Source organism: Copadichromis virginalis, linkage group LG23 (genome assembly GCF_057382275.1).
Source record: "Copadichromis virginalis isolate Kocher_CV1m ecotype Utaka linkage group LG23, C_Virginalis_male_GT1.1, whole genome shotgun sequence".
In the NCBI taxonomy this organism is placed as follows: domain Eukaryota; kingdom Metazoa; phylum Chordata; class Actinopteri; order Cichliformes; family Cichlidae; genus Copadichromis; species Copadichromis virginalis.
Window position 1 is genome coordinate 47,229,957 of NC_140639.1, and position 26,009 is coordinate 47,255,965.

Consider the following 26,009-nt stretch of genomic DNA (forward strand, 5'->3'; position numbering starts at 1 on the left):
CTGCACCTCTCTGAGGAGAATATCATTGTTCCTACAGACCATCAGCTCCATCAAAACCAAAGCAGGAAAGACTAATCCTGTGGCAGCAACAAATCATTTACATTTAATATCTGAGGACAGTTTCATGATCCAATATCATAAAATTTTAGGCCTGCTGTCAACAATAACCGCAATGTTGATTCACATGCATATATGCCAACCCTCCCGATTTTTCCGGGAGAATTCCGAATTTCAGTGCCGCTACCAAAAGTCTCCCGGAGCCACCATTCTCCCCAATTTCTCCCGATTTTCCACCCGGACAACAAAATTGAAAAACCATATCCCAGATTGGCCCAGCCAATTCCAGTTTCCAACAATGGATACTACTACTGCAGCTACTTAGTTTTAATTTTACTCTTATTACTCTTTCTGGGTCACAAAATAAACTTTTAACATATTTTCAGGCGACAATATAGCTGTGTAAACTTCAAATATCTGAGCCGGGGAGAACAGCAAACTCCTGGAACATCGTTTTCAAACCCCCGCGGTCTTTCGCTACTCAGGTTAAACATGATATATAAGTCACTTAAATAACTGAAACATGTTTTTGTTATTGGGTTTTATTTGTTCGTGAGTAAATCGGTTTGGCTGAGATTAAAGTTATTAGATTAGACTAGATTAAATAAAACTTTATTAATCCCTCGGGAGGATTCCTCCGGGGTTTTCACACAGCTGAATAAACGTCAAACAGAAAACTGATTAAACAGAAGTGTGAGATGGTCAAAAATTTACGCCAGCGTCCGGTTATATTTTAGATAGCAAGGAGCAGACACCTGAGTTTCACTCCACCGAGAGACCTCGTGACATAATTCTGAAGGCTAGACCGTCCAATTTCACAGTTGCTCATTTCCGGTCTGCCCGGCTTTTGGAGGACCCAGCCCACTTAGACCACGAAGGCCGGGTCCTCAGGTGGACGCAGACTCTGAATTTGGACACCCCTGGCCTGTTTCCGGCTGGACAATAATAACGGTGACATTTAACTTATTTTATCCGATAAATAAACACTGTAAGATTCAAGTTTTTTGTATATATATATATCTCTATATCTATCTCTATATATATATCTATATATATATATCTATATATCTATATATCTATATATATATATATATATCTATATATATATATCTATATATCTATATATCTATATATATATATATATATATATATATATATATATATATATATATATCACGGTGGTGAAGGGGTGATGATTTGAGCTTGTCTTGCAGCTACAGAACCTGGGCCCTTGCAGTCATTGAGTTTTCCATGAATTCCCTTGTATACCAAGTAGTCTACAGTCAAAACTGAGTTTTGGTAATGCAGCAGGACAAAGATCCCAAGCACATCAGCAGAGCTACAACAGAATCAAGGTGTTGCAATGACCAGGTCACAGTCCACACCTCAACCTGAAAAACAGTGCTGGGAAATTAAGAGGGCTTTACATAAACAATACCACAAACCTCAATGAACTGACAAAACGATGTAAAGAAACGTCAGGCGAATGGAGACTAAGAGTCATATAGAAACAATTTGGTGACGCTACTGCTGCTAAAAGGTGGCTCTGCAAGCTACTCACTCATGTACAGTGCTTAGTTTTTCAGAGTACTCTATAGATTCCCATGAAAACACTCTTTTCCACATGACTGTATGTCAGATAAAAGAGATACGATCTGTGAAGAGGATTCTGAGAAGAGAAAACATCTGGGGACCTGCCCCGAAAAGTTCATTTTGTTCATCTGGACGTAGAGTTTTCAGTAGCAGGAACGCTCTGTCACTCATCCGAGTTCGACTTCAGACTTCTTCTGTCTCGGCTCAGTGCAGGTTTCCCCAACCTTTGTTTGAATTTAGACTTTACATGTTATCCAGTTTCAGGCAAGGGAACTGAAAATTGTGCTGAGGATAAATGATAAATTAGGCAGATGTAAATGAACAACAGCTGCAGGCTGGTGGCTCTGACATCACACCTGATGGACACCTAGAAGGCTAGATTCAATTGTTTTGGAGTTTCTGAAGACCGTCTATGACTCTGGGGTGACATCAATCATCTTTTATGGTGTGTTCTGCTGGGACAGCTGGGGCTTCCCTCTTTCCCCTGCTGGGATGGGCACGCACACGTCGCTGAGATGTGTGGTCTCAGGTAACTGGTACTGCTGGAGGCTGCAGGTGACATAGTCATACTATACCAGTGTAATAACTGAAATAACACAAATAGAAATGAATAAATAAACAGATAACATAGTCACATGAACAAGAGGAGCCTATAGAGATTCTAAGTAGCTGATCTTGCAAAAGCAAAATGTGTTCTGCACCACAATGCATTCAGGTCACAATTCTGATTGCAAAAGCTGGCAGATAGGACAGGATATTAAAAATAAAACAAAAACCCACCTCCCACCACATGCAGGTCATCCTAGCAGCACTGAGCAGCTCCTACAGTGACACGCTGCTGCAACAACAGTGTGCGAGGAGAAATTTCAGATGATATCTTTCCAGCTGCTGTCAGACTCTACAATAGAGTCTTAGTGCCCACTTTAAAATTAGGTGTATACAACATCAGGGGAATAACAACACGTGATATATTACACCGTGCCATTATTTACTTAAGGCCTGAGCATTTCAAAGGTTACTGTGTCTGATGTGGGCCTGTCTGATCATTACTGTGTTTTCTTTGAAAGTAAAATCTCAGCCCACACAAATATATCAACAACAGTGATCACAAAACGGTGTATAACTGAACACAGTAGTGCAATTTTTAACCAGGTCTTCCCATTAACACCTGACCTGTCCAAAGGTTCAGTCAATGAGCGCGTCAATAGCTTCAATGCTAACATGTTAAATGTAATGGACACTATTGCTCCCATTAAGGTGAAGGTTATCTCTGGAAGGAAAAAGTCTCCATGGAGAAACTCCACACTGGTGAAAAAAGAAAAAAGAGAGTGTAGGAAAGCTGAGCGCAGATGGAGAAAAACAAACCTCCAGGTTCATTATGACATTTATAAAGAGAAACTTCACAATTATAATTTACAACTGAGGAATGCAAGGAGGTCCTACTTCTCTGACATCATCACTAAAAACAGCCATAATGCTCGGGTCTTATTTTCTACAGTTGACAGGCTAACAAACCCTCCTGTGTCAGTGGCAGCTGAACTTCATTCGACCATGGCCTGCAATGACTTTGCCAAATTCTTCACTGAAAAAATCCAAAAAATTAGACAAGCAATTGGTACATCAACAGCAGATCCAGGATATGTACTGTGTCCACCAAAAAACTGTTTAAACACCATGAAACAGTTTCAACCTATTAACAGCAAAGACCTGGAGGACATCTTAGGTAAACTGAACTCCTCCTCCTGCTGTTTAGATGTCCTGCCAACAAGTTTTTTCAAAAAGGTCTCAAAGACTTTAGAGTCAGACCTGTTACAGATCGTCAACTTTTCTTTATTATCAGGTGTGTTTCCAGAATCACTAAAAACTGCTGTAATCAAACCTATACTGAAAAAGGACAATCTTGACAAGACACAAATGAACAACTACAGGCCGATCTCAAATCTCCCGTTTTTAAGTAAGATCATTGAAAAAGCAGTTTCTCAACAGCTCAGTTACTTCTTAAAACAGAATAATTTCTACGATGCCTTCCAGTCAGGTTTTAGACAGAACCACAGCACTGAAACCGCTCTGACCAAAGTGTTTAATGACATATGTCTGAATACAGACAGTGGAAAAATGTCAGTCCTAGTTTTACTGGATCTCAGTGCAGCATTTGATACAGTTGACCACAACATATTACTCAAACGACTGGAGAACTGGGCAGGTCTTTCAGGAACTGTACTAAACTGGTTCAAAACATACGTAGAAAACAGGAAATACTTTGTATCAATAGGTAACTTCACATCTGAGCAGACAAGTATCACATGTGGAGTTCCCCAAGGTTCCATCTTGGGACCCCTTCTGTTTAACATCTACATGCTCCCACTGGCACAGATTATAAACAACAACAAAATAAACTATCCCAGCTATGCAGATGACACACAAATATATATCACAATGTCACCAGGAGACCGAGGCCCTGTACAGGCTCTTGGTAAATGCATTGAGGAAATCAATGACTGGTTGTGCCACAATTTTCTCCAGCTAAACAAAACTGAGGTAATAGTCTTTGGCGCCAAAGAAAAACGATTACAGGTCACCAGAGAACTTCAATCTATACATCTAAAAACCACAAACCAGGCGAGAAATCTGGGTGTAGTGATGGATGCAGACCTAAACTTAGAAAAACACATTAAGACAATAACAAAGTCAGCTTACTATCACCTCAAGAATATATCAAGGATAAAAGATCTGATGTCTCAACAGGACCTGGAAAAACTAGTCCATGCATTCATCTTTAGTAGGCTTGATTACTGTAACAGCATCTTTACAGGTCTACCTAAAAAAATCAGTCAGACAACTACAGCTCATTCAGAACTCTGCTGCTCGAGTCCTCACTAAGACCAAAAAAGTGGACCACATCAGTCCAGCTCTGAGGTCCTTACACTGGCTGCCTGTCCGTCAGAGGATAGACTTTAAAGTTCTGATGCTGGCCTATAAAGCTCTGAATGGTTTAGGACCAAAATACATCAATGACCTCCTGACCCAGTATGAACCTTCCAGATCCCTCAGGTCATCTGGATCCGGTCTTTTATCAGTTCCCAGAGTCAGAACCAGACACGGAGAAGCTGCATTCAGCTTTTATGCTCCTTATATCTGGAACAAACTCCCAGAAAGCCTCAGATCAGCTGAAACACTCAGTTTATTTAAATCCAGGTTGAAGACTCACCTGTTCTCAGCTGCATTTGAATAAAGCACCAAATCCACACTTTAAGCTTAAATTTCAAAACTTACATTTAACTACTGATTTTATCTACTGTTCTGATTTTATATACTGTTTTGATTTTATATACTGTTTTGTTTGTTTGTTAATTAGTTAGTTAGTTTATTTGCTTGTTTTAATCAATTTTAAATCATGCTTTTTATTTGTTCTTGTTTCTAATGTCTCTGTAAAGCACTTTGAATCACCTTGTTGTTGAATTGTGCTATACAAATAAACTTGCCTTGCCTTGCATTGCCTTGCCTTAACAAAAACTAAGCCAAAAGGCAGTTTCTGCACTTTTTTCACAAATGTCAATATTTTTTTATTTACTTATTTTTAAAACATGTGGTTTATTGAATTGAAAAAAAAAAATAGCTGCAATTGTTGTAACGCGAGCTATGAGAGACTACCTGCATCTGCAGCTGTGGTCACTGGTCCTCACATCATGTTTGCAGCATGTTCTGAACCACAAACAGAGCAGTGCTAACTGGTGGGCTGGTGATGTAGACACTGATGCTAGTTAATTTAAGGTGGGGCTGCTGAAATGTTTAAAAGCTGAAGCCCCCAAAGTTTTACTTGTCTGTGACACAAATGAGCTCCAACCTGCTCAGGTAGAATTTAACAACAGCTGAGCTGCACTAGACCTGGTCTCTGCTCATCTTGACTCCTCGTTTGGTAAGAACTTTTTATTTGTATATTTAAAATCTTTTATAGACAACAGGCTTATTTTGAATAACTCGATCTCCTGCCACACTTATACTCACATTCACTAACCAGATATGGGCTTTAAAACATGCATCATCTGGGTTCTGTGACCATGAATATCGTGAATAAGAAATGTGCATGCACAGGCAGAGGCCTATCTTTTTTTATTTATGTTCAAATAATGTTCAATTTTAATTCCCCTTTAGAGCATTTCATTTACTGAAGACATCTTCACCACCTGCTGTTCCAGACGACTGACTCGTGCCTGAACTCCTGCAGGTTAATCAACCAACCACTGATCAGTAAAGCAAAAAATACGGTAAGTGTCCTCATTTGGAAAAGTTTGCTTAAAAGTTTCATAACTTTCTAATATAATAATTACATTTAACAAGAATGTTGTCATGACTGAGTGCAATGACCGTTTCCCTCTGTAAGGTTCAATGTGTGGATGCAAGTAGAGAAGTTGCCTTTAGATACACCTCATGAACTCATCAACTGAGACTCAAAAATCATCAAATTTATTTAAATTACTTAATTTGTTGTTCATTTTCACTTGTTTACCATATCTACCATATGTAAGTAAATGATTAAAATTGCCTGTTTTAAAAATATCCAGTAATACTCTAAAAAACGTACACAATATTATTGTTCAACATGTCCTCCAGTGCCTCTGATAAGTTTCAAAATATTTACTGAAGAAAAAAATGACTGGTTTAGATGTTGAATTTTTTGAAGCTGTTATATTGATTTTGATTTTCTTTATTTTATCATTTAATGATTTAAAAGACTACATTAAAGTAACGACAGCTGTTTTTGGTTATTTTTAAATGATGGTTGGCGTTTACTAGATGACCCTCAAGCACCAGGAATTCCTTGCTTACGGCCACACATTGAACCGTAAATGGCGACGTAGACGCGCCAAAATTAATATTTCAACTGAGGGGTGCTTTGCAGACATATTTTCAGGCACTTTCCAATAACCTGCAGTCTTTACGGTGAGGACACACAAACATTAACCCGACTGGAACATAACTGTATGAAAATATATCACCTGTATTTATGTTCGCTTCGTAGTTACACTGTTTAAAACAAAATATTAAACCAAACTGCGGTAATTACCTGTCCAGCAGAGAGCTCAGGTAAATTCTTTCTGTCTGCTTTGCTTTATCAGAGATCGTCTGTCTTTTCCTTTCGACTTGTCTCTCCGCGCTTTCTGCTCAAGTCAGCCCCCTCCTCTGCCGCGCATGCCCGACGGGGTCTGCGCAGCGCGTGCACCACAGGTGTGGAGAAGTACTGCTTAGTGTTGCAGTTTCAAAATAAAAGCTGCCAAAAAGCGAAACATGCTGCCTTCAATGTTTCAAACCATGTTCCAGGGTTTTTAGTTCACCATGTATAATGTTAAAACAAGAAAATAAAAGACAGATCTGAACGTTTGAAAATGTTTTGGAAAAACTCCATAAAGAATAGATGAAAAACACTGAAATTATCCTTTTATTTATGTTGATCCATTAAGTTGGTTCATTTTTTTGTTACATAAGTTGTTTTTAAAGTTAAACTTGTGTGGGTTTCTATATAAGTCAATAAAAAAAACAACAAGCCATTAAAAATGAAAAGTAAACTCTGCCAAAGAAACTGAGAGGTTCTGGAAGCGTGGAGTTCAGTTTGCAAATTTATCTAATGCAAAAAACATCTATGAATAAAACTTTGTTGGCCAGCAGCTTTTCAAAAAGACAAAAAAGAAAAAAGCTGGTCATAAAAAGAAGCTATTATCTGGGGGGAAATAATCATTTGATCCCCTGCTGAGTTTGTAAGTTTGTTCACTTATATTAAATAATCAGTCTCTAATTTTTTTAAGTATTTTCATTTTGATGTAATGAGACAGAATATCAACCAAAATTGAATAAAAAATGTATTTGCTAAAATAAATGAATTGATTTATATGTCACTGAGTGAAGTAAGTATTTGATCTCAAACACAACTTAGTACTTGGTGGAGAAACCTTTATTGCCTAGCACTGCGGTAATATGTTTCTTGTAGTTGGTCACTGGGTTTGCTCACATCTCAGGAGGGATTTTTTTCCACTCCTCCTTCCACAAACTCTCTAAATTCTTTAGATTTCTTTGCTGCTGTTTGGTAACTTTAAGCTTCAGCTCCCTCCACAGATTTTCTTCAGGACTGAGGTTTGGAGACTGCCTTAGCTCCACTCCATGTCCTTGTGCTTCTTCTTTAGCCACACCTAAAGTATGCATCAGTGGTATGTTTTAGGCCATTGTCATGCTGGAAGACCCATCGATGACACATCTTCAGTCTTCTGCCTGAGAGAAAGTGGTTCTTGTCCAAGATTTTGCAGTACATGGCTCCATCTACTGGCCGCCTCAATGTGGCGAGGCGCCCCACAGTATAATGTTTCCACTTCTGTGCTTGACAGTGGGGATGGTGTTCTGTGGGTTACACTCAGCATTTCTCTTCCTCCAAACACAGTGGGCTCAGTTCATGCCACAGAGTTTTTGATTTCAAATGACCACAGCATTTCCCCCCAAACCTTCTCTCAATCATTTAGATGTTTACTGGCAAACTTAAGACTGGCCTGTAGTTTTGGGCTGATCCAACACCTTTCTCATGATTATCCTCACCCCATGAGCCAAGATATTACATGGAGCAAGATAAGAGGTCTTTGGTCTTGACCATGACTTTTCTTGTCCCTGAGGTCCCTTGCCCGAGTAGACCTCAGTAACTAATCCTTTTACACTTCTTCAATCTTTCCCATGGTGGTGGAGATGGAGTTGGAATGGAAGAATTTGGTACTGTGGACAGGTGTGCTTTATACACATAATAAACTGAGATTGGGAGTATCTGTAATGGACTGATTGATTGACTGTAATCCAGTCTGTGGGAACCAGAACTCTTGTTGGGTTGTCGAGGATCAAAAACTTACTTCACTCAATTATATGCAAATCAGTGAAAAGAAATCATGTATTGTGTTTTTTTTTCTGTTGGTGTTCTTGTCTCTCTCCAGTAAAATAAAACATCCACAAAAAATAGAGACTGTTTATTTCTTTATAAGGGAACAAATTTACAAATTCAGCAGGGGATCAAATACTTACTTCTGCCACTACAGTGATGACGCTTTTGTTGCATTAAATTCTTGATCTGGAAAATGTTCCTGTTTTTCTCTCTCCAGGAAACAATGAGGATCATGTTTACCTGTTTGCTGCTTGTGCTGCCCTTTGTTACTGGACTCTCAAAACCAGCCAATCTTCAACCCAACCGAATTGAGAAGCGACTGAATGAAACAAATTATGAAAAGTTTAGACGACAGCATGTAGATGCCAAGATGAGCGTGAAAAAATGTGATACAGAAATGAAAAAAAAGAAAATATATGCTGATCGAAACAAATGTAAGGATGTTAACACATTCATCCTCTGTGATTACAAACAGGTCAAAGCCATTTGTAACGGTCAAGGAAGATATGATCAGACGAATGGCACGACAAAGAGTGTAGCAAAGTTTCGCATTGTTAGATGTGACCTAAAGAACAATGGAGCCAGGAAACCCAAGTGTCAGTATAAAGGCACACTTCTCACTAACAGAATAGTTGTGGTCAAATGTGAAGGAAAGTTACCTGTGCACTATTATGGTGATGAAATGACCTTTGAATCCAATAATGCAACTATAGGAAAAATCCCCATGCGCTCTACTTCTGTACCCACAAATTTACATTTCTGAGATAACAAAAGAGCAACATTTATCATCAGCTCTAACTAAACGTCGCTGGAAACGTCTTCTTCATTATAAGTTTTTATTTGAGTCTGTCTTAGCGATAAGTATATACATTTTTTAACATGTGATCAACCTCTATTTCTTCACACGTTACATGAAATAACACAAAACTATTATTTCCTTCTGATGAGGGAATTTTATATTCATCCCACCAATACCGACATATTAATTGTACTGACTGTAGGATGCTGTGTAGAAATAATCTCTTAGATCCAGCTTGCTTCTAATAAAATATTTTTTATCTGATCACAGAATAAGCATATAATAAAAGTCACTTTTTGGTGTTTGTTGGTTTTTATATATTTATTTTTTAACATTTGTAGCATCACCAGTTACAAGACTCACAAGCTGACAAGTTCTTATTCAGCGCCCTGTCTCTTGTTTCTTTTGTTTTTAATGTCATCCAATTTTTTTGTTTTCATTTTGGCATGCGATTCATTTCTAAGACTTTTCTAAACGTCTAAACGTTTTTGCCATAACGGAGGGGGCTTGAGCATTTGCCCCTTTCCTCTTGGACGTCCCAAGAGCCCTGTTCTTGAGGCATTACTATTTTTTAATCTGTGTACATGTGCTGTCTGTGCCCCTCAACAATAACATTTAACTAATAACCCCAATTTTGCTAAATAAAAGGATCTGGCTTCCACTAGTCACATGATGCCCATTAACTAATTCTCGACTTTGACGGCAGAGGGCATTGGTTACGAGATCACAAAGAACATGCACATTTTTTGCCGCCTGGGTGGTGCGGAGCTGTAAGCGAAACACACAAAGTAATTGGGAGATGCAGACTGGTGCAACAAAAACCAGTAAGTAGGTGTAGAGCGTACACTGTAGTCTATAGCAGCGGTCCCCAACCCCCGGGCCACGGACCGGTACCAGGCCTTGAGTCGTTTGGTACCGGGTCAAGAGAGTTGAAGCTCGTACCGCACAGAAAAAATAAATAACTTACATTATTTCCGTTTTATTTATTATCCGACTCTGAACAGTGTTTTATTTGGAAAAAGACTGAATTCTCTCAGTTACTTCAGTCTATGACTGACTCTTGACGCATGTCAAGATACATTAGTTAATATTAAACCCACAAACTAGCAAAATTAGTAAAAAACAGATGTCTTTGGAGGGTTTCTTTGCAAAGGAAAAAAGGCCCAGTGAGGAGACAGAAGAAGAGTCTATGACAACTAAGAAAAAGAAAGCTGCATTTAACAGACAACAAGTGGATATATTGCAACAAGTGATTCCCATGCACCAAGCCCGCTCTGCATAATATATGTGGAGACCAGCTCTCCAATGAGGCAATGAAGCCTTCAAAACTGCTTCGTCACTTGGAGACATTAAAAAACAAGCCTTTGGACTAGTTTAAAAGAAAAAAGCAGGAACAACAGGGACAGAAGCCATTACTGAGGGCCTCCACAACAACAAATACAAGTGCACTGAGAGCATCATACTTGGTGGCTAACCGTATTGCTAAGGCTAAAAAGTCATTCACTATTGGTGAAGAATCGATCCTTCCTGCCACTAAAGACATTTGCTGTGAACTTTTCCCCTTAATATTGGTATGATCCCAGCTCAGGCACTGAGCGAGGGGGCGGGGCAGCTGCTGCCTGCGAGTGCGCTGTTGGAGAAGCGCAGCGAGGCAGACAGAGAACTGAAGTTTGACCAGGTTCCAAAGGAAATCATTCGTACTGTACAAATAATGTAAATATGACGGTGTATCACAAAAGATTGATATCAAACTGATCACTTGACCCATATTACGTTACTTGCTCTTCAAGTGAATCAACAAAAGGTGAAATGAAAAGCCGAACAACAACAATGCTGTTTCTTTAGAGAGTCTCAGCTTACATGTGTGTTTATTTCATATTTTCAGTTGTTTCCCTCCACGGCTAAATAAATCGGTTTCAGTTATGCACTGATATACAAGACTGGACATAAGGAGCTTCTTTCAAAGAAAAACTCTGGTAGATGTTATTTTATATATTATGCTTTGGATGTTGTTCAGTATATTTCTATGCAAAACAAAAGGAATTTCAATACACAGCAGTATATTCACAGTTGAAACCAGATATTTACATACACTTTATGGAAAACACAAGAACATTTTTTTACTGTACAACATCAATTTAGAGTAAACTTGTTTTGTTTTGCATAAATAAATATTGAAATATATTTTGAATTAGTTAAAGAGAGAGAGCTGTCTCTTTTTTATCACTTTCACCAAATTTAGGAGCACATATACACTAAGTTTATTGTTAATTAATAAGAAAACTCCAGACGATTCCATTCTGAGCTGAAGAAGCTTCTGATAGGTTGGTGGCACACCTGTGGATGCATATAAGGCAAAACACAGAGCCTGTTTCTGTGACATGGGAACATCAAGAGATATCAACCAAAACACCTGGAAAAGAATTGTGGAGCTCCATAAGTGTGGCTCAATTTGAATACAATTTGGTGCCATTTACAATTAAGAAATACAGACAGTTTCTCTCTTTACTCTTAAAGTTAACAAATATGTTTTTTATATTTATCAACATAAAAAATAAACATTTAGTCTGATTTGATGTTACAATTAAAAAAGTGTTTTTGTTTTTATCTGAAGAGTTTGTAAATATCTGGTTTCAACTGTATATTTGATGATGTTGGTGTTTGGTTTGATTGTCAGCACAAAGAGGGAGAGAGAGAGGACAGAACAGATGAACAAGAGCAGGTGAGACACACATGTTAGTCAAATGGTTGTTTACCAAAAGTATCAGCGTATCATAGGTCCTCATGTATCTCGTACCTAGTGTTTCTTTTTAGGTTTGTTATTTTTCAAATTCTATATTTATTAAGTTTTGCAGGCTTGTTTGCACAACAAGGTTAAATAATTATCTAAACTTTTCTCAATCTAAATAGTGGACTTTGGTAGAATTAAAAAATAAGTGTAGTGCAGGTCTATGATGATTTTTAGTGCTACTATCATCTAGCTCTGATTCTGGTTCTGTCTTGGTTAAATCCTAAGTAGTCCTGCTTCTGAACTGTTGTAGTCCTGTTTTAATTCCGGATCAGTTCTGGGTCTGGTTGAATTGGGGTTTAGTCCTCGTGTCTTGATACAGCCCCGACTTTGTTCTGCCTTGCTGCTTAATTAAAAAACTACTTTAAGGTGTCCTGCACATGTGATATATTTTTCCCTATATGAATATGAACTCAAAACAGAGCCAATTAATCTTTCAGTCATTTCTTCCCCCCCACCCCCCAAGTCCCAGATGCATACTACCCTTTAGGGCTAAGCCCCGGGTGTATCAAATGTCTGCCTCTGCTCTGCTCTACAACAGAATCACAAAGGTGTCTCCAATAAGCTGCAGAGATGATTGTTGTTTTAATTTTTTAACGGTACACAAGCAAAAAATTAGAAGAGAGGTCATGAAGTTTCTTACTAAACAGTAGCGCCCTCTGCAGTTTGTGTGTGGAAGTGCAAAAACTTACAGCACCTGGTATTCCCAGGCGGTCTCCCATCCAAGTACTGACCAGGCCCGACCCTGCTTAGCTTCCGAGATCAGACGAGATCGGGCGCGTTCAGGGTGGTATGGCCGCAAGCGAAAGGCCAGCTCAGAAACGGCGTTTTTATACATGCTGTAATGACACATACACGCTTACGTTTTTGTTTTCTATATTTAAGTTAAAATGTCCAAACGACAAAAATGTTGGACTTCCAAATCGACCCAACACACCGTGTGCTCTCTGTCACTTTAACACTGTGCTGTAATCAACGAACATGTCTTCTTATCGTGATGTTACTGCGGGAAAAGCATTTTTGCAGCTCAATTTGAAGCTGCAGTTACAGTTTTTTCTGAATGCTTAAACCCTAACTGTGATTCCTGTAGCACAATCTCTAAAACTATTCAGACTTATAGCAAAACCACTCACTGAGTTTGCAAAACTAAAAGCACAAAAACTGCTTTGCACTCAGTTTGCAATGTTGTAACACACACTGCAAAACTGTAGGCACAATTCACTGCACAACACTCAATTACCAAATTTCCAACACACTCCTAGCAAAAGTATACACATGTATGGCTATCATTAACACTAACTTGCCAACTGTCTGGCACACTTTCACATGTGAAAACTTTTTTAGATAATTCGTTCACTTTGCAATCAGCCTAAGCACTATAATACAGGTAAGCTGTGTGTGCGGAGTACAATGGAGGGAGCAGAAAGAGTGAGAAGTAGAGGAGGCCGAGGAAGAGGACGTGGAGGTGAAGAAGTAGGATGAAGAGGACGACAAGGACAAGGAGGAGCAAGAGGAAGATGAGGAGGGGGGAGAGGAAGGGTAGGAAGAGTAAGAAACAGAATTACTGATGACATCAGAGCTACAATAGTGGACCATGTAATCAACCGTGGAATGACCCTGAGGGTAGCTGGCCAACGGGTCCAGCCTAACTCGAGCCGCTACACTGTAGCAAGCACCATAAGGACATCTTGAAATGAGAATCGGTTAGTTGTGTGCTTAGTAGATGATGGCTTGTGTGTACTGTTTGATACGGAAACACCACTTTTACGAAGGTGTGAAGAGTTAGTCTAGCTGTGTTTGCTTTTGCAAGAGAACTACAATGTTTTGATGATTGGGTGACAGGTTTTCTTATTTGTGTGAAGAGTTTTGCAAAATTAGCCAATAGTTACAAAAAATGTGCTTAAGCAATCAGAAAAAACTGTAATAACGAAGGTTTGCATGTTGTCGCTGTAACATATGAAGTTTAGCACAATAATATAGATCAAACTGTGAGACATTTGCCACCAATAAAAGGTCTTTTTCACAGCTTTGCTTTCGCTTACGGCCATACCACCCTGAACACGCCCGATCTCGTCTGATCTCGGAAGCTAAGCAGGGTCGGGCCTGGTCAGTACTTGGATGGGAGACCGCCTGGGAATACCAGGTGCTGTAAGCTTTTGCACTTCCACACACAAACTGCAGAGGGCGCTTCTGCTCCTGCTTGTGCTAAGAGGCATGAGAAGTTAACATTTATGGGTGATAAAATCCTTTTTCTATATTTTTAACATGAGAATATCAGTTTTCCATCTTGTGTTCCAGAGTAATCGGACAAAAGACAAACGTAGAACAAGGAAAAAAGAGGCCAAGTGTCTCACCTATAAAACAAAATAGAATAGAATAGAATAGAATTCAACTTTATTGTCATTGCACATGCACAGGTACAGGGCAACGAAATGCAGTTTGCATCCATCCAGAAGTTCTTTAGTGATATAGATATATTACAATATATATTAGCAATAATATAGATATGTGAGTATATTACAGAAATGGGTCTATTATGGTATGTTATAATGTACACGGTATGTTGTGAATATTCTATAACTATAAGTATGTACAGGCTGTAGTGAGTACAAGCTATGTACAGGATATGAACAGGATATAAATATGAAAAAGTATACAGAATATGAAATAAATAACTTTACAGAATCTGGGATATACAGCTATACAGAAATGGGAACTATGCAAGTTGTAAACAGTTGTAGGATTAAAGATTATCGAATGTACAGAATGATTATTTACACAGAGCTATACAGTAGCTGAAAATTACTGTTTTCTGAATAGTCTCACACAGATAAACATTTGCAGGGAATACCTTTTCCTTCAAAACAAACGTCACAGACTGTGTTTTTCTTTACTGATTGTATTTGAGTAGAAACTCAGATTAAAATGGCATGAGTGCTCATAAAAGGATTTAACTGTAAAAGTAGGTGTAGTGGATCACTTTGCATAGATGTAGATAAAAGTGCAGTAAGCAAAGACTACAGTGGTCATTGAGCAGCTGTTCCTATAATGTGAATCTGGGATAAAGGCAGAGATTATTTGTTTGCCTTTGTTTCCTGGTTCTTTCTTTCTTATCCAAATGGAAAAAGAGAGCATAAAAGTACTGTTTACAAGCAGCTTATCTATCTCATTGTGCCCACTATCATAAAATCTTGGTTGACTGAGCACTGAGCCATCTACCACTCGAAATTGAACCTGTGTGGGACAACAACAAAGTCCAGTATACTAAGTTTCAGTAATGTGGAGTTTTTTCTGTGGAAGATGTAAATCTAAATAGATGTCCTATTGTATGCATAATATACCACTGAAATTTATAAAACAACTTCTAAAAAAAAATTTCAATTTATTTTAGATTTTCTCAAATCCAAACAGCGCTAAAAGCATACACACAGTCAAATATTTTTCATACGAGGTGCTGAAGGTTCTGCAATGTTCTGTCAGTGCGCCCCAGGGCAGCTGTGGCTACAATGTAGCTGCCATTACCAGTGTGTGAATGTGTGTGTGAATGTGTGAATGACTGAATGTAGTGTAAAGCTCTTTGGGGTCCTTGGGCACTAAGTAAAGCGCTGTACAAATACAGGCCATTTACTGTGCGTGTGTTTATGCTCAAGTGTATGAATAAATTAGTCAGTTTTAAACAGTTGCAATTTAAACAGTAGAAGAGTGGCACTATATTTATATATTTATAAAGAATTTCAAACAACAATTAATTGATGCTCAAAGCAGGTTTATTTAATTAATATCCAGATTTCCAATTAGCTCCCAATTGATTCAGCAGCAAATCACATCACCAGTCACTTCAAGGCTGTATGTATTATTGTAAGGTAGACCCTACAATAATACATACAGAGAACCCAACAATCATATGACCCCCTATGAGCAAGCACTTTGGCGACAGTGGGAAGGAAAAACTCCCTTTTTACAGGAAGAAACCTCCGGCAGAACCAGGCTCAGGTCGGGGCGGCCATCTGCTGCGACCGGTTGGGGTGAGAGACTGAAGACGTTTGTTGTAGGTCTGATTGAAGGACTGATGTGATGGTAAGTTGTCTGCTGCTCCGCTTTGAATATTGAGAGATTAGTTGATGGATTTCAAGCCAAATTGTGCCCAAGTTTAAGACCACATTCATTGGTTGTTTTTGTTGATGTTATTGTTTTGGGCTTTTTTTCCACAAGAATTTCTAGCTCCCCTAGAATTCTGGCCACCCAAACGATGATTGCTGCTGAGAGAACACAAGGTTTTGTCCCCCTGTACTATTCATGTCAGTGCAGGGGGTTCTCCTTGAGAGGCCAGGGTGGAAAAAGGGATGCTTCAGAACCTCCGAGGGTGTTATGCGCAGATTTGCATCCAAGGCCAACATTTCTTTGATTAGCCTTACAAATAATGTTTGGCCATTTTCCGGTCCTCGCCTAACTTTCAGCAGTTTTTCGAGGTCATCGAGACACTTAAGTTTTATATATCGAGTTTCCTTTGATCGATAATGTGTCTCGTATTGAAATTGTTCTTGGGTCTTAAATGTCCAGCGCTGTTTGTTGTAGTTATCCTCGATGAAGTAGCAGTCAGTGTACAAGCCAGACTCTAGGAGATGATCTGGTAGCTGACCCTGGGTTTCAATTATGAATTTTAAAACATCATAATCGTCTTCCCCAGGATAGAGAGGCACCCCTGTAGCAAGCTCCACAGCTACCAGCCCCAGAGACCACATGTCGATTGCTTCGTGGTATGGAATGCCAAGCATAACCTCAGGTGCACAATAACCAATTGTCCCCACACGGTCACCAGGAATCACTGCAGAAGCAGGACATGCGAGGCCAAAGTCTATGAGTTTGACTTTGACGGGAGACTCACTGTGGTTCACAACCATGATGTTTCCAGGTTTGAGGTCAGCATGCACTATTCCCACAGAACCCAGGTGGAACAGAGCATTTGCAAGCTGATGCAAAATTGGCCTGAGTTCTCTCATTGGGAGACCTCGGTTATTCCGGTCCCCAATGTAGTCCCACAGGCTTTGGTCGAGGAGTTCGAAATTCAAGCAAATGCGCTGTCCATCGAGGAAATAGTCGTTCCATTCCACAATGTTGCACCTGTCTGGATCCAAGCGTCGTAGCTGCTCCAGGATGAAAATTTCCAGTTTTGCCTGGAGCAGAATTTCAGGGTCGCTCTTGTTGACTTTAATAGCAACGGTTTTGTTGTTTTTTGTATCGCGACATCTGGTTACCAAACCAAAGCCTCCTTCTCCAAGGAAGGCCTCTACCACGTGGTGATCTCCTAAAATGGTCCCTTCCGTTATTTGAAGATCATCTTCAGAGGCAGATGGGTTGGCTGAGGTGTTGATGTCTCCTTTTTGAGGAAATTCAACTGAGTTTTGGAAACTGCAGCTGAATTTTTGCGATCCATGACTTTTCCAGCTTGAAGGCTGCTGAGAGAGCACAAGGAGTTCTCCCCCTGTACTATTCATGTCAGTGCAGGGGGTTGTCCTTGAGAGGCCAGGGTGGAAAAAGGGATGCTTCAGAACCTCCGAGGGTGTTATGCGCTGATTTGCATCCAAGGCCAACATTTCTTTGATTAGCCTTACAAATAATGTTTGGCCATTTTCCGGTCCTCGCCTAACCTTCAGCAGTTGTTCGAGGTCATCGAGACACTTAAGTTTTATCGATCGAGTTTCTTTGGATCGATAATCTGTCTCGTATTGAAATTGTTCTGGGGTCTTAAATGTCCAGCGCTGTTCCTTGTGGTTATCCTCGATGAAATAGCTGTCAGTGTACAAGCCAGACTCTAGGAGATGATCTGGTAGCTGACCCTGGGTTTCAATTATGAATTTCAAAACGTCATAATCGTCTTCCCCAGGATAGAGAGGCACCCCTGTAGCAAGCTCCACAGCTACCAGCCCTAGAGACCACATGTCAATTGCTTCATCATATGGAGTGCCAAGCATAATCTCAGGTGCACAATAACCAATTGTCCCCACACAGTCACCAGGAATCACTGCAGAGGTGTTACATGCGATGCCAAAGTCTATAAGTTTGACTTTGACTTGAGACTCACTGCGGTTCACAACCATGATGTTGACAGGTTTGAGGTCAGCATGCACTATTCCCACAGAACCCAGGTGGAATAGAGCATTTGCAAGCTGATGCAAAATTGGCCTGATTTCTCTCATTGGGAGACCTCGGTTATTCCGGTCCCCTATGTAGTCTGACAGGCTTTGGTCGAGGAGTTCGAAATTCAGGCAAATGCGCTCTCCATCGAGGAAATAGCCGTTCCATTCGACGATGTTGCACCTGTCTGGATCCAAGCGTCGTAGCTGCTCCAGGATGAAAATTTCCAGTTTTGCCTGGAGCAGAATTTCAGGGTCGCTCTTGTTGACTTTAACAGCAACAGTTTTGTTGTTTTTTGTATCGCGACATCTGGTTACAACACCAAAGCTTCCTTCTCCAAGGAAAGCCTCCACCATGTGGTGATCTCCCAAAATGGTCCCTTTAGATATTCCAAGCTCATCTGAGCCGAAGGCTGGGTTGGCTGACATGGTGTAATGTGTCTGTTTGCGCTGTGAATTGGTGAGAAACAAAACTGAACTTGTTTTGGTTTCTCTCGTAAATTGCTCTCAAAGCTTCTCAAAAGGGTTTTAGTTGCTGCAGGTCAACGTCCGTTAAGCATAAAGTAACAGGTGAGCGCTTCTATTTATAGGTTTTGGATCAAAGCAAAGTTATGACGTCAGAAAGGATCAAAGCAAAGTTACCACGTCACAAGCGATCGAAGCGATTCTAATATGTGCGCATGCGCACATATGAGAAGCAAGCGAAGGGATTCTAATATGTGCGCATGCGCACATATGAGAAGCGATCGAAGGGATTCTAATATGTGCGCATGCGCACACACGTGCTTGTTTGTGTAATATTGTTCACATTAAACTTGACCCTAATCAATTTAATATCAGTCAATCAAAGAAAATGTTAGTTTTGGAAAATTTTAAAATGACATAACTGACAGTTAAAACATTTTTTGTTCATGTATTTGTATTTGTATTGTCTTCGGAATTTTTTTTTGCATACCATGTCAAGCTTTTCTGTATATAGTCATGTCGTAGATTTCGGAGCAAACAAGAAATTGAATTGGATTTTAATATTGCAGTGCTTGGATTTCGGATTTGGTGCTTAAAACTTCTTGAAACTGTAACCGTATTTCATTCACCACAAAGAACTATCTGATTGAATAGTTTTCTTATCAGATAGAGAAATAAAACGAGTCGCAAAGTCTAAAAGCAACATTTGTCTGCCTGGGCTGTACCTCTGCACGTTAGTCTGTTTCAATGTGTGACCCCCCACCCCCTCCCTGATCAGTCGGGGGTGAGTGCGCTAATGTGCCTGGAGGCCGTTTTAATGAGTGTTTGCTGGAAAACGAAAAATACAAGAAGGATTTGTACGTTTTCACAACGGGGGAGTTTGCGTAAGTACTAGTAAATAATTTTCTCGAGTGTGTACGTTACACATGTTATTTGTTTAAAATTGGTATTATTATTTTGCTAGCTAGCAAACTCGCGGGATAAAGGATTGAAGTGCACTCAGTGCGATACAATACGGTGGCGCTATTCTAACAGTTAGTTATTGCAGGGTAACTTGTAGAATATGCTGTGAATTGAACCAAGATTACACAGCAGTAGCAGTAATACGAGTTACTTCCCTCAAGTGAAAGCGTTAAACGTTAGCCCGATGCTTAACTAGCCAACGTCAGGCTTTCTGATTGAAGGCTAAAAGCGACGTTGTCACCAAGTAAACAGAATATTGATGATATTTTTGTGTATCGCTGCAGCCTTTTCAAGTATTAACCTGGTGTCTTTGGGAACAGCTTAGGGGGAAATGACGGTAATATGACTGAACCATATGGGAAGAAAGAATAGGCACTTTTTGTGCTAGCGAAGTTTCCTGGCTTTCATTCAAAATCTGTTTATCATTAAACAATTGAAACATAATGGCTTCGAGCTGACATTGAGGCCTGTGGGGCACTATCAGCCACTGAGACAGTAGACAAGTGACTATTTCACACTTTAAGGCTGCCTGTTTATTTAAGGGAGATGAACAGTACATTCTAACTGTACATAATAATATCAATGATGATAGATTAAATAAATGGGTTTTTGAAAGACGCTTGTGCATTTTTAAAGTCTAAAGTGTTGAATTGATCTGAGTATGTCATGTGTTCAAAGCCTCTCCCAGTCAGTGCTGTTCTCTATGCCTGTCTTACTCTACATGATGTTATTAGCACAAACACTTTAAAGGTGATAATTAGGTCTACAACAATAACACAGACTGCAATGTAGTTAAGCGTCTTACAGTTAGTTTTGAATGAATGAACTTAAAAAACAACACAAGCAAAGATCTGTCTCCTCCTGTTTTTTGTGTCACATAAGAAAGAAGCATCAATATCTGATGAGAAGACTTATTAATTTGGCCTTTCACGTGGTCTTACTCAGGTGATGCGAAGTGAAATATGCATCCTTTTTATGGTAATGTGCTGGAAAATGTTGAAAATGGACATTAAACATGCTTACAAAGTGCTTGAATTTGACCCTGAAAGGTGTATGAAGCCAGAAAAAGTCACACTTGGAGTAAAAACCTCTCATAGCAAGTTAATCATATTCAATTGATTTGATGCTTTCAGCACAAAATTTAGCCACACAGTCAGGACAGCGTCTGCTTTACCTTCATCGGTAAACGTGTTTATGCAGTACATAGTAACAGTGTGGCTGAGTCCTCTGGTTCAAATCAGTTCCAGTACATTTGGAGATGTAAGTCTTAACCTTTCACATGCATCGGGAAGGAAAAAACATTTAATCTGCACAGTACTGCCGAAGTGCAGTGATACATTGTGAAGTGCACATTTGCATTTGTCATACAGTACCGATCAAAAGTCTTGAACCACCCCCTTATTTTTTCGTGTTTTGCCAGGTCAGTCTGTGTTAACGGTGTTATTAACTGCATTCTTCAACTAAAGAAGTGAGAACAAATGATGTGGGGTTTTGTTTTTTTGCAATAGGCTGCAAGTAAATGTGTACAGATACAATTTAAAATTGGTTCTTTGTTAAGTTTTGTGGTCCTTTCCGTGACTTAGGTGTCTGTTTATGTTTGAATGTTTCAGAGATTAGTGTGAAGGGTCTTAACAGACAAAAAGTGGTCAAATACAAGCCCTGGATTAAAAATCAGAAACACTTTAAAAAGCCTGGAGAGCTATTCCTTAATACCACTTTAAAGATTACAGGGAAGTCCGGATCCCTGGAAGCAAATGAGGGATGGCTCAAGACTTTTGCACAGTGCTGTACATGTCATGTTCCCTGTTTTATAGCTCAGCTCAAACTGACACGTTCTCACTAACTGCTTCTCATTTTCTCCACAGTAAACTTTGACCACTTCCAGATACTGCGGGCCATCGGGAAAGGAAGCTTTGGAAAGGTAATGCAGCCTCCATTTTTCACGCCACTTGTATATTGTTTGCCCTTAATTACCCACCACGGTCGTCATCTCTAAAGAATCAGTGCAAGCGAAGCGAAATGTGCTGGGATTACACTTTAGTTCTCGTGTGCTGCTGTTATTTAATAACAGTTATAAATGCAGCTGATGTAATTATTTCTATAAAGTCAGTTAGAGGAGAGCCGATTTCTATTTCATCTCACTCAATCTAGGTGGGAATTTTGACCCCACGTCTCAATTTAATTACACAGCAGCAAAATTCTGCGGCTCTATTTGTCATCGCGCTCAACGGTTGGGCTGAAGGCAGGAGGAGAACTTAGTGTGTGTGTGATACACAATTGGGGCTGCAGAGATTGGAATAGTTTACCTTCATTTTAAATATCACTGCCCTGTGCACATTGTTGGCTTTAAAATTCAAACTTAAAGAGTTTGTAAGTAAACTGGCTGAGATGAGACAGACGATGCACCGGGTCCTCGTCTGAGTGCTGGCTTTCAGTTGTGCTGTTTCTCTTGCCCAGCCATGCACACACAGACACTGTGCTACACTTACACAGTGAGACAGATGCTCACAGAGACGTCCAGATACATTTTGTCCTTGCTGGAGGTCATCTTGTGTTTTTTGGCCCACTGTGGCCTCACACCGAGCTCCTGCTGTTTTTTGAACACTTTAACAGCACCAGTCTTTAGCTTCCTGTTGAACACACTTAAGTGGGGGAGGTGTTATTATTAGTGGTAAATGATTTGTGTATTTGTTGGATGCACCTCAGAGCAACAGGAAACATGACACGACACGCTCCAGTAACCTGCAGTCTTTACAGTGAGGACACACAAACATTAACCCTCTGCTCCTTACAGAAACTCTCTAAATCCTGTAAGTTTCTTGACTGCCACTTGGAAAGTTGAAACTTCAGCTCCCTCCACAGATTTTCTACAGTACTGATGTCTGGAGACTGACTAGACCACTCCGTGATCTTATAGCACTTCTCCATTAGTACATACTCAGATCAGCTTGCTGTGACTCATTTTCCATTACAATCAAGTACCACCTAATGTGCGTGGGGTCATTACAGCAAAGCGGCCCGATGTCCATGTTGTCATTTATGAGCAACACGAATGCCACAACAAAGGAAGACGTCGCAGCGATGATGTATCTGTGGCTTTTTGTCACACTTGGAAACCACGGTGTTGTGCAGCTATTTGCCTTGTTGCAGGGTTTTAAAAAAACTGCAGTTTTGATTTTAGTGAAAGACACCGTCTCATGACTCATTGAGTGCCGCGACTGACAAGCCAATCCGTGGCCTGCAGTCTGACGATGTCACATTTCCTGACTGTTTGGAACCCCGACTAAGTCGTCCTGTAGCCCACATCATAATGTTTCCATCTCTCTGCTTGACTGCGGGGATGCTATTTTTTGCATCACACTCCTATTTCAAAAGGTCAGTTAAAGCCACATAATTGGAATTTCGTTTCATCTCCCCACAGCACTTTCTCCAAAGTCTTCCCTGAATCATTTAGATGTTCACTGGCACTTGAGATGGGCCTATACATGTTTCTCCTTGAACAGGTAGCTACCCTATGTTAGCCTAGCTTTCTATCACTGATGCTCTGTGTGTATGCTGCTGCCTCTCGTCTCGTGTTACTTAAAAAATTAACCCCACAGCTTCAATAACCGTATCTAAAAATCTCTCAGTGAAAGTTACGGTTGAAGGTTTGGAAACATTTTGGGGTAGCCAGTGTTAAATAGAGACAGTGCCACATTCTTTATCTAGTCATTGTAATGAAAGAAGCACATTAAAAACTATATGAGAGTTTGCTTTTAACAAGCATGTAATGACTCTACTTAAAAACTGAAAGTAGCATTTTGTGGATGTTTTCCCTGCTGCCCGATCCCATCAGTCTCTTAAAGCATCATTTTTTATGCGCTCTGGTGTGACAGAGGTTTCATGGCGCTACAGGTTACCTGAGCACATCAGGTATATTACGGTTGAAAACGAGTGCCCGGCCTTCCAGTGGGTGTTCGACCCCTCGTGCACAGCTCAGGAGTCTAAACGACCCAGCAGTTATGGACATGTGTGTTTTTGGTGTGCTGTCCCTCCTTCTCCCTGCTTGCAGGTGTGTGTGTGTGTGTGTGTGTGTGTGTGTGTGTGTGTGTGTGTGTGTGTGTGTGTGTGTGTGGATGCCGGCGTTTCTGAGAGCACCTGTTTACAGGCACCTTCAGGCCTGGTGGGTGTGGCCCTGCCAGGTGGTTGGCCACACCTGAAGACCATCACACAGCTGATCAAGCCTTGTCGGAGGAGCTACTTAAGAATGCGGTGGCGCTCTCTCTGACGCTGGATCATTGCGTGACTTCACGTTAGTCTCTCGGCCAGTCAGTACGGATAGTCTGCCGCATTGTATGTGTCTTACGGCTGCCTGTTTGTTATCTCCCCAGGAGAAGCGTGGAGACGAGAGGGCAGCGAGCACGGGGTGCTCAGACACTGAGGAGCGGAGACAAGGAACACTAGCACTGGGAAGAGGACATTTCACGGGAGTCGGGAACGCACTGCGGATTTATTGTTATTTTCCATTCACTGTAAATAAACGCACTGCTTGCATTCAGAGCTCCGTGCCTGGCTCCTCCTTCCTCACATCCCCACGGTTGACGCTGGACAACCGTGACAAATAGCTGTTCTTAGATTCATTATTAGTTCAACATTGACAAATAGTAGTTGACTAATATCAGGAGCCAAAAAGAAAACAAAAAACAAACTAAATAAATATTTCAGACGCTGAAAATAAATTATTACGGTCGTTTAAATTTGCTGTCAGCAAGTTAGGTCTAATACATGTAGTCAATCTAATGAATCAATATTACATGTAAAAAGTACAGAACTGAAAATGAAACTAAAATATAACGGTAAATGAACTGGTTCTTGTATAAAACTTTTCTACTCTCTACAACTTGCCTCATTCATGCACTCACTTTTTTCTATGCTTTTTCTCTGTAAGTGCTTTCTATCTAACATTAATACGCATTCATCCTCCCGATGGATGCATCGGAGAGCAACTTGGGGTTAGCATCTTGCCCAAGGATATTTGGCATGCAGGCTGGAGCAGAGGGGCATTGAACCAGCAACTTTCTGATTAGTAGGTTTCCTGCTCTACCTGAGCTACAGACACCCCAATTTGTGGTGTTCTGGAAACAACACGTTCTCATCCCAACAGGTAACGATGCTATGTGACAAATCATCGGTATGTGTAAATGTGTTTTTTATTCTGATCATGAATCGCTTTGTAAAACAAGACCTGATAGGGTTAAGGTTAAAGTTATGGTTAGAGTTAATGTTAGGGATAGGGCTGGAATGGACGGCTGGAGCCTCTCCTCCAAGTGTGTGTTACTGCCGCGATCAGCATTCTGTTGTATGCTTTTCTCTGTAAGCGCTTCGAGCCTGTACTTTTTTGCTTTAGCTGAGTAATGAAGTTGAATCAGTACTTTAACTTTCACTGGAACAATAGTATTTTTACTTCTACTTAAGAATGTCTGATCTTTTGCCAACTCTGGCTGTCTCTCAGTCTTGGAATACCCACTTGTTGTCCAGCGGTGTCCTGGGAATATGGGAACTAGACAGACTGGGGAAACAATGGGAGGAGACACAAAGATGGAATCACTTTTACCATCTTTTATGTATTTGCTGGTCGTCTTATTTCTTCTATTTTGCAAGCACAGTGTTGCAATCATTGTCTTTGTGGTACAATGACACAGGTAGAATGCAGGTGTTTTCATGTAACACGATGCCAGAAAGATGAGTAATGTGTTTTGAAGAGAAGATAAAACATCATGTTTGAACAAAGATAAGCAGCAGACACGTCTGTGTGTGAGTTATTCAGGTTCAGTAAGAAGGTAATATGTCTGCAGAATTTGTAATTCTTATGAAGATATTGCTTGTACAATAAATAAAATCCCTTTAACTTCTTCTTCTGGAGAGTGTCTTTATATATTTAGTCATTTATTTAGCCTTTATTTAGTAGTAACGCTAGTCGGGGATATATATCAGAGTTTACTTTCAGATATGAGCATTGTGTTTCCTGTGGATGAATGAATGAATTATTTATTTATGTATTTTTTGAAAGACTGGCTCATGTAAAATCTCTGAAAGTATGACACAGCTCTCCTGTTACACTTTATGGACTCCTGAGCTTCACCATGAGGGCCTGTCTTTATTCACTGAAATCCACTTTTATAATGAATTCACAGTAATCACTGACACCTTCAGAGCATTACATTCATTAAAGACGTCTTCTACACCTACTCTTCCAGACGACCGACACATACTTCAACCACTGCAGGTTAACCAGCCACTCATCAGTAAAGCAAAAACTAA

At 40.1% G+C, this 26,009-nt stretch overlaps 1 protein-coding gene, 2 long non-coding RNA genes and 2 other non-coding genes across 5 annotated transcripts; 2 read left to right on the plus strand and 3 right to left on the minus strand.

Moving 5' to 3' along the window:
- Positions 1-1,239: 1,239 nt before the first annotated feature.
- On the minus strand, positions 1,240-9,010 carry LOC146681856 (uncharacterized). The gene is made up of 3 exons (XR_014918027.1): positions 6,716-9,010; positions 2,431-2,488; positions 1,240-2,236 (listed from the first exon to the last, which is right to left on the minus strand). It is a non-coding gene; the product is annotated as an uncharacterized LOC146681856 (long non-coding RNA).
- A 3,822-nt stretch (positions 9,011-12,832) lies between these two features.
- Positions 12,833-12,951, minus strand: LOC146681857 (5S ribosomal RNA). The gene has a single exon (XR_014918339.1). It is a non-coding gene; the product is annotated as a 5S ribosomal RNA (ribosomal RNA).
- A 1,232-nt stretch (positions 12,952-14,183) lies between these two features.
- Positions 14,184-14,302, plus strand: LOC146681858 (5S ribosomal RNA). The gene has a single exon (XR_014918429.1). It is a non-coding gene; the product is annotated as a 5S ribosomal RNA (ribosomal RNA).
- A 2,028-nt stretch (positions 14,303-16,330) lies between these two features.
- On the minus strand, positions 16,331-18,894 carry LOC146681859 (uncharacterized). Its single transcript, XM_085448583.1, has one exon. It carries the CDS (start codon positions 18,708-18,710, stop codon positions 16,374-16,376), a length of 2,337 nt encoding a protein of 778 aa, XP_085304709.1. The 5' UTR covers positions 18,711-18,894; the 3' UTR covers positions 16,331-16,373.
- Positions 18,895-19,239: 345 nt separating this feature from the next.
- Positions 19,240-24,248, plus strand: LOC146681860 (uncharacterized). The gene is made up of 2 exons (XR_014918122.1): positions 19,240-19,630; positions 21,575-24,248. It is a non-coding gene; the product is annotated as an uncharacterized LOC146681860 (long non-coding RNA).
- The last annotated feature ends 1,761 nt before the right edge of the window (positions 24,249-26,009 follow it).